General features: G+C 39.8%; 1 protein-coding gene across 1 annotated transcript; it reads left to right on the forward strand.

The window, feature by feature from the left end:
- The first annotated feature begins 1,932 nt into the window (after positions 1-1,932).
- Positions 1,933-4,169, forward strand: foxd2 (forkhead box D2). Its single transcript, XM_054789839.1, has one exon. It carries the CDS (start codon positions 2,300-2,302, stop codon positions 3,383-3,385), a length of 1,086 nt encoding a protein of 361 aa, XP_054645814.1. The 5' UTR covers positions 1,933-2,299; the 3' UTR covers positions 3,386-4,169.
- The last annotated feature ends 5,717 nt before the right edge of the window (positions 4,170-9,886 follow it).

Below are 9,886 nucleotides of genomic sequence, written 5' to 3' on the forward strand. Positions count from 1 at the left end.
TATTTGCATAAAGCAGAGAAAAAATGCATTAACAAAGATAATAATGCTCATTTATGGCTGCGAAAAAGAGGTGTTAATTAGAAGACATGTTTATTATTGTTGTTTGCGTTCAGTTGACGGTTTACGTCAGCGGTCTACAATTTCTTCAACCGGCAGAGGGCACTTAAACATCACAAACCCCTCAAAAGGATGAAAGTAACGCAGCAACAGTTGATGCTGTATGCATGTCTGCCGGAAAGGCCTTACGGCGAATAACCTGAAATTTATTATTAAGTACATTTACAAAAACAACTGAATATGCTACTAAGCATCACATGTTCAATATTACTCAATAACAAATTAACTACTGTATTTGCAGGAAAGCAAACGATGATATGAGACATAATAATTCTGGTGAAAAATATGAAAACAGAATTATTTTACCTTAATGTTGACATGCAGCAGTTAACAAAATCAGATTAGTCATGTCAGGTATTTTTATACTTCTGGACTGCGAAATCCTGAGATATATTTTGAATACAGGCTGTAAAATAGTTTCCATTCTTTCTGTTTAAATGTTTATCTGAAAGTGATGGTGGGTTTTATATGCTTGACTTGTACTTCTGTGAGAACAATTTCAACTACAAAATTGATTTATTGAAGCTGCCATTTTTTGCAATAGAGAAAAAAACTTGACAACATACAGCTTGTACTGGATGTCAATGATGCTAAGCCTCTAGGTGGCGCCTGTCACTTAAACTTTGACCAATTTAGACCTTGCAGTGACATTTTTGTCCTATATATAGGCTTATTCACACCTTACATTTATTTGCATGCGAATGCAAGCTGTTTACAATAAGTCATAAGTCAATATTAAGTAAAGATATACATATATAAACCATAATCCATTATATACAATGCAGAAGGTTGTATGTCATACGTAAAAATATTCTATAGGCCCATAATAAATTGTCATCTGAGATTTCACTACTGGCTGTATTAAGCACTTTCGAATTATCTGGAGAAAAAATAATTCAATAAATAAAGTGATTTCTTTGAAGTCCAACCTGTTGGCCAAAACAGGCAGAATTAAAATAACTGTTTAAAATATTAATCAAATAAAAAAAGCAAAATAAATAACAATAATGATAATGTGAAAATACTACATAAAGTCAAATACAAATCTAATTTTAAGCTCCATAAAATTCCCAGTACTAGAAAATTAGATATCAAAGACTGGACGATTAAATAATGGATTTCCTCTAGTTTATTTTGATTCAAATTTTTTTGGTACGTTTTTCTTTTCTTAATTACACGTACATTAAATTTGAGAGAAACAAAAAACATGCAGCTATATAAAATTGCATGTGTTTTTATGATAAACAAAAACGACGATGACAGTGATACTACTGCTATACTACTCCTACTACTAATAATAACAATTATACTACTAGCGCACCAAACAGTAATTTAATTGTAATAAAGTTTTTTTTTTATTTTTTAGATGTTATACCGATTATTATCCCTCATTTGGAAATCCTGCTGTAGCCTATTGTGTTGACCAGACCATCACATGCAGGCATGGCAGGCGAGGATATAATAATTATTAAAAGTCCATATTTTATTTTTTTAAATATAAAAAATAATTGTGCTCACTTGAAAATGTGCGTAACAAAAAGTATAGGCCTATATTCAGTTCAGCAATTAATGTCTACAAAAAATGAAGATTCAAATGTTATATTTGTGAAACAAGTCAAGTTCATAGGTGGGTCGTTGTTTTTGCTACTCGTTTTATAATTAAAAGAAAAAAGGGAAATATGGTATTTAATGCTAAAGGGCATTACTGTGTTTTGCATAATTTGGTCCAGTTCCTGTTGAGTGAGTCAGAGATCACGTGACCAATGTGCTCCTATAAATACCTTAAGGACGCAGAGGAGGCTAGTGTGGCTGTCTCACTGGATTCCTAACAAAACCTCTTGACAGTTTCATGTTTTAGACACACGTGTTTGCGTTTGGAAGGCAACATTTGAGATAATTGATGAGGGAGGAGAACTAGGGGCTGGCTGCATTGAGATCGATGATTTGTTATTGACTTGTACGTCTGGAGAGCAGAACTTCCATGCAGGAGGACTCTCACACGCACAACCTCGCCTGAAGAGCACCAGGAGACGCCAAACCCTGCAAGTCAAACTTCTTCTTGTCCTATTAAGTTTAGATTCTAGAACCATGTGTGCATTGAGTGGTTGGAGAGAACGGTGCAGCAAAGTTCTGGTGCGGTTTTAAATAGGACAAATCGGGGGGACAAGCGGCGTCTTTAAGGATGACTTTAGGGACGGATATGTCCGACAGCTCTGCATTGTCCGATGATGTGGACATTGACGTGGTTGGGGGGGACATGTCCGTCGGAAAGGACGGGAAGTACATGCACCACGAGTTCAACTTGGACTCCGATGATAATTATTCCCAGAACGCCGTGGAAGGGGCGTCTTCACCAGGACTCAGCAGCTCCGAGAGCCCGGCAGAGCAGATGGGTCTCACCGCGGAGCCTGGCAGCGTCATGGTGGGAGACAAAGCGAGAAAAAGTGCACTGGTCAAGCCTCCTTACTCCTACATCGCCCTCATCACCATGGCCATCCTGCAGAGCCCCAAGAAGCGGCTCACCCTCAGCGAGATCTGCGAGTTCATCAGCAACAGGTTCCCCTACTACCGGGAGAAGTTCCCCGCCTGGCAGAACTCCATCCGGCACAATCTCTCCCTCAATGATTGCTTCGTGAAAATCCCACGGGAGCCCGGTAACCCCGGCAAGGGCAACTATTGGACACTAGACCCTGATTCTGCAGACATGTTCGACAACGGGAGCTTCTTGCGCAGGAGGAAGCGCTTCAAGAGGAACCAGAGTAACGAAATTCTCCGGGACGCTGGAGGCTTCCTCCCCGGGTTTGGATACAACCCGTACGGATACAGCTACGGACTTCAGCTGCAGAACTTCCACGCCGCCGCCGCAGCTGCACACAACCCGTACCACCCCCACCACACGAGTGGGTCCTTCCCGTTCCCCAACGTACCGTGCACCTTGCCCTCGCCCATCTTCCCAGCGCCCCCTCCACCTTTACCCGATTTGAGGAAGCCCTTTTACCCGCCACTTAGTCCGTCCATGCCGCCTTTGAAGACGGACTCCAGCGCGCCGAGTCGGCCCTCGTTCTCCATCGATAACATCATCGGAGCGGGCAACTCCACTGGCTCGTCCTACAGCGCTCAGCCGGGCGGTCAAGCGCACATCCTGGCTATGATTAGCCCGGCGCTGGCCTCCGCTTCCAACCACTTGAGCCTGTCACAAGACTTACTACAACCTGGACCGCACGGTCAGACTTTTCCCAGCAAAAACCTGAACACTTGTCCCTTCTAAAAAAAAAAAAAAAGTGAATTAAAAAAAGAACTGAATTAGACTGAAAATATTTTTTATTGAAATTATGGTGTCGTCCTATGTGAAGGTAGGCTGGACATTATTGGTAAAAAAAATGTCTTGTGTTTTGCTCTCTGTTTCATACCATATGAGAGAAGTTTATTTATGTTTTGTAAATAGGCACAGTTGGAAGAATAATGATACACGAAAACAGGCCTTCATTAGTGTTGTAAAGGAAAATAACACCCTGTTTTAAACTAAGTTAAATGAATGGCTAAGGAGGCGGGTTTAAACATTTTAAGGTAATTGACATGTTGTGTTGTTTTCATTTAGCTGGCACATGACACAGAAAACTCAGGTTTTTAACTTAGAAAAGCACATGCAGGATGTTTGTTTAAAAAAAATATATACATATTTAACTCCTTCTCCAACCTGCACCAGATCAAATCTCCTGTACATTTTGACGTGATAAAGAGAGAAAAGGCGCATTATACCTCCTTTCAAAACGTGTTTAACGTGTAGTTTTGTATGTCATGTGTTGCCAATAGACACGTAAGTGTTCATTATAGGTCATTTTTTGGTTGTAATGACAAGAATAATAAATGTTTGTGGCTTTGAAAATAAGAAAAAAATCGTTTCATGAATTGGAACAAGAGTTCGATTAATTTAATGACTGGGGTGTGTATTTACAAAAAATGAACACAAAAGTGCTTTCAATACTTAAAAAACACAGGATATATAGTGATTTTCTTGCAAAAGGCCCCAGAATAAAGGTTCTTAAACTACACTGAACAGAACTTTTGTAAATGAAAGTGAACAATATCCCTAAGCTCTTTATTTTTTGGAGTAAAAAAGGGGACTTTCGTTGCTAATTTGTTGCAGCATTTTCATTAGGGCTCCTAATCCAGCGTAATGCGCCTTGCAGGCCGTTTGTTGACGGTGACAGCGTGGACCTCAGACCAGGGTGGGACTCAATACGCGCACAGCTTGGGGTCCCTTTGGCCGGGGCACAGCCACACGCATTTTTTTAGGATGTCTGAAAAGCAATCTTCTCAAAGGGCCCTCGGTTTGCAGGGATGCTTTCATGTCATCGGTGTTTGTCTCGGAACACGTATAAAAGAAGCAGCGGGGGAGCCCCAAAACAGGCCTATTGGTCTTTTTGACCAGAGTTGTTGGAGCGCATGTTTGTGGACAGAATGACCGCTTTGTGAGCCACTTTTGTGCGCAAATGGTCAAATTAGTTTGCGGGTGTTTTGACAGATAATTATTAAGGATGAAGGCTGTGGGAGGGATGACTCTTCTGTCTCTTCTTTTTTTGCACAGCATCGTCGCTTTAAAAAGGCTTTGAAACGAAAACCAACACATGCTTCGTTTATTCTCCTCTGCTTCTTTCTGCAAGTGCAAATTGGATCATTGAGGAATAGGATTTAGGGGGGAACGTTTTAGATTCAATCTTCTGCTAAGTCATTTTCTTTGCCTTTACAGTGGCAAATTGAGGAATTACTTCAATAACATGTTTATTATAGTGTTTGCAATTTGCATTGGTGTAGGCCTACATCATTTTGAGGGCTGTTTATATTTTGCTTACTTCATTTGCAGTCAAAATGGAAGATAAATATCATATAAAATAAATATAATATAAAATGCAATATAAATAGAATAACAGAATCACATCTCCCTTGATTTAATAATATATCTCGCTGACAGTGTGCAGCTCTTGGATCTCAAAATTGTGCAAGTCTGTGCAAGAAGACGCACATCAACAGGTTGGACAACATGCATGCATTAGTCTATTAAAATCTCTGCACGAATGCACAACGCATTTTGCATGCAACAGGAGAGAAACAATCCCATGGACTTCCATCCATTCACTCACCGTCCGTCTTTGCACTATACAAGATTACAGACTAGAGAGCTGCAGAAATAGAATTGCAGCTCGTTCTTCCTAAAAAAAAAACAAACAACCCACAACAAACAACTACACGCACAGACGGCGCACATCTTCCAAAATTCCCTTTAATTTGTTCCCTTTCTTTTTGTTTGACACCGGGGGACCACCCAACAAGCACGTTTGTCCGCATGCATGCGTTGTCTTTATTTAGGTACAACGCTCCTCATTTTTCGTGACGTTGTCTATAGTGACGAAACAGTTAAATGACTCAAAAAGGGCATTTTGTACTTTTTTGTAACTTATATTTTAATTAAGATTAAATCCAAGTGTATAATAATAATAATAATAATAATAATTATTATTATTATTATTATCATTTGTGTGACAGGAGGGGACTTAACTGAAATCGTTCCGCCCAATTCTTCTACCACCTTGTCAATACACTTGGACCCCAAATCGATGCATCTTCATTTAACTTGAAGGACAAGAGGACATAATGCTGACACCACAGGAATGTGTCTGTGTGTGATGTGTGTATGAGAAAGGGAATGAAGATGTCTAGTCTATATTGGCCTCCTATATCTTTTTACTATTTTTTTTTTACAAATGCATTACTATGGTACAACACAAAACACCTTGATACCGTATGTTTAGGACTCACATACACTTACATAGTATAATGACATCCAATACAAGAGCTGAATGTACTGTATTCTGCTTTTATGAACACAATGATGCTCAATTTTGATTACTTTTAATTTGAAAATATGCTCATTATCGAGCCTTTTCCAATATTTTGCCCCTCCAGGGTAACTAAAAGGCTCAAATACAAGCACAATAATATTTTTAAAGTAATACCATTTTGGCTCTATCTTGGTCAGCGATGAATCTCTGATACATTGATGATGCAGATATACCTAATAATGTGGCTGCAAAGTGTAGTTCCTTCATTTGTATTGTGCAGCGAATAATACGGTACATTTGACAGCTATACATTTGTAAATACCACCCCACACATAAATAATACAAATGAGTCTCTCCACCAATACTAAAATATTCTGTTAAAAAGTGCATATAGGCTCTAAGAAAACAAACAGGCCTATATGTTATACAAGTAGGTCCATGATGACGAATGTTGGCCCGGTCCGTGTCTTCTCTGCATAGCCGGGGAGGAGAGGCTACAGCCAGCATTAATAAATCACGGCACCCCTCCACCCTGCACCTCAACCCACCTAACTTCACCGCTCCCAGAGAGAAGCCTCCGTGTTTTTGTACCAGACACAATGGAATCCTGCGCTTAATTAATTTAGAATGTGTAAATAAAGCGAGGACAGTGAACTTATACTCCCCCACCGCCCCATCATCTGCCAAAACATAATATTAACTTTGGAAGACAGCACGGACACACGAAGCGAACACCTGCACTTTGAAATAAAAAAAGAGGACACGTAAAAACATTCTGAATTCAAGCAATAATAACAGGTGATCAATCCTTCATGAAGACTGCACAAAGTGTATTTTTTCAGTGCCAGCCAATTTTCTTTGAAATATCAGGGTATTGCGTTCATTTCATTATTATTGTTATTTTTTTACAATTCGTTATTATAGCACCATTTATCTTTTTTTTGCAGCAATTAATGCAAGAGTGCACATCATTGCCACACACTGACTGTTTATTTACAATGCAGCAACTTGTACTTAAACATAATAATACTAAAACATATCTATGCCTCGTTACACGTTATATTTGCATCCATATGTAATACATTTATTGACATGCAAAGCATAATTAAACGCATTGAAGTCGTAAAAACATAGAAGTAATTTGCACATAATGTGAAATACCGATTAGTGTGGTCCATACAAATTACATTGTATAAACATTATTTCTCCATATATGGCATAAACTATACAGCAGGAATAAGGCAATAAACAAAATATTATTATTGTTTACTGTTTAATATTATTATTGGAGCACTTCAGGTGACCTATGGGGACGGCGAACAGCTAATTCAATGACTATTATGAATTATATACAATATAATGATTCACTTAAACCTTCACTTATTACAGTGATTAAATTGGTATCGGTGGCACCTCTGGACCATGGGTGCAGCTGCTATATTGTCTTTCTCTGAGTGTGTCTTTCATTGCATTCACGCACATGCAGTCAGTCGTGTGTGCGATTTAACTGCAAGCTCCCCTTTGACCTTTACTGCAAGGTCATTAGGCTCCCGCTGCGATGCAACCGGGAATTATCGAAAGAACGTTTTCATTTTGTTGAAATGAGCGTAAAGGATTTAATTTTACTCAACACTGTGTATCAGTTTAAATGAGCATGGACTAAACTGTCTCTTTCAAAACCCAATAAGCATAATAATAATTCGACACAAGCCACGCACTCACACACGCACACGGGCGCGCGCGCGCACACACACACATATGTATATACTGTATATATATATATATATAGGCTTCAATTAAACATGATTAAACTTAATGAGATACTGCAAGGATGAAGACAAAACTTTGTGTTCAGATTGAAGTCAAGTTTTTTCCAATCATGAAATGAGGCAAACATCGCGATAAAAAAATGAAGTTTACAATATCCAGAGTGAAACGCGATCACGCTGAGGTCGCGGGGCCAAACTTTTTAAGACTAATGTTTATTTAGAGAAGTGAGCGCTGTCTATGGGACTCCCCCGTTCGAGCACTAATGTCTTTGCCAGACCTGACTGCATGATGGACCACCAGCATGGAGCTCTGCATCCTTGCCTTGCCTGTCTGGCCTGCCTGAAAACTGGATGAATATTAACGAATGGACAGAACAAAGCTCATCCTCCATTAAAAGCTGCCTTGAAAAAAAAAATAAAGCATCAATGCTATTTGCTTTGCATGCAGCAAAGAAAGGGTTTTAATGGGCTTTTCTGAAAATGTCGCTTGATCTCTGCTCTTTTCTATAAATTACAACATCAAACAATTTAACTGTCATTATGCTGCATGTAATTTCAAGAAAAAAGCAGCCCAACGGTGTATTTTCTCCCCACCAAAAACTGCCTTTCTTGAAGGATAAAGCATAAGAGGAAAGGCCACTGAGGCTTTTGTGTAAAAATTGAAATATTTGCACCGGTGCTCGGAGAGCAGCAGCAGCAGCGTGTTTTCTTACAGTTTGTAAAATCGAATTAGATACGGTGGGGAATCTGACCTCTCGCAATGGCCCCGCATATTTTTCACCCCTTCAGGTTTTAGTGTTCCTTGGGTAACTTGTGTTTTCTCAGCTGGAACTGCCATTACACATTGTGTCCACTTCTATCTCAGCATCTCTCCCTATGCTGCCCCCGCCCCTTTTGCACCATTGTGGGGTCTCCCAACACCTCGCCTTCGCGGTTCACGCTCCTGCTCGCCACCAACGTTGATCTGAGGCCCAGGCTGGAGCACCACAAGCATGCGCAGTGTGCACACACATACTCTTGTATACACCATACGCCAAAACGAACAACTCACGCCACCCTCCTTGACGTGACAGTGCTAATCACATAGGACACTTTAATTGCCTCCCCAAGGAGATCATGTTTTTCTCTTTGTTTCTATATGCAGCTGTCTGATGACAGAATTATGCAAAAGTTGTTTACCCCAAGCTTGGTGAAGGGTTAGCATGATCTCTTTCAGCGGAAAACAGCTTTTTGAAATATTGCAGTTAGAACTGAGACCCAAAATGGGTGCCTTACTGGGTCGCGTGGAATCTTTGAAATCGAATGCCCCCGACTGATTGTACAATTACAAATTCAACCACAAAATTTGACTTACAGTATCTCACAAAAGTGAGTAAACCCCCATGTTCTCAAGGGACAATGATCAAACTTGGATATACTTTAGAGCAGTCAGTGTACAACTTCTAAAACAGCCTAGATTTACTATCCACTGAAAATCACCGTTATCGTCTAAATATCTGGCAAAGCAAGGCAAGGCAAGCTTATTTATAGAGCACAATTCGTACACAAGGTAATTCAAAGTGCTTTACAGAAAAGAAGGATAAAATCACTTCATAAAATCCATCCATCCAATTTCTATGCCACTTATCCTAATTAGGGTCACGGGGGTATGCTGGAGCCTATTCCAGCTGACCAGCAAGAGGCGGGGTACACCCTGGACGAGTCGCCAGCCAATCGCAAGACTTCATAAAATCATTCCATAAAAACATAAAATCATTCTAAAATCATGACATAAAATTCCATAAATCATTCCATCAAAAAATGATCATAATAATTAAAAATGAAGAGTGCTGATAAAATAGTTTCAGTTGTGAAATGCAAATTTGAATAGAAGCGTTTTCAGCTTGGATTTGAACATTGCCAAAGTCGAGGATTGTCGAATATCTTCTGGGAGACTGTTCCAGATTTTGGTAGCATAAAACTGAAATGCAGCCTCACCGTGTTTAGTCCTGACTCTGGGCACCCACAAGAGATCCGTCCCTGAGCTTCTCAGAGCCCGAGATGGTTCATGTGGCTCGAACACGTCAGAAATGTACTTTTCATGATGCCCGAGACCTTGAAAAGACTTGTACACAAGCAAGGCTGTTTCAAAGTTATTCTTTGAGCGACAGGAAGCCAATG

The sequence above is a fragment of the Dunckerocampus dactyliophorus genome, chromosome 10 (genome assembly GCF_027744805.1).
Source record: "Dunckerocampus dactyliophorus isolate RoL2022-P2 chromosome 10, RoL_Ddac_1.1, whole genome shotgun sequence".
In the NCBI taxonomy this organism is placed as follows: Eukaryota; Metazoa; Chordata; class Actinopteri; order Syngnathiformes; family Syngnathidae; genus Dunckerocampus; species Dunckerocampus dactyliophorus.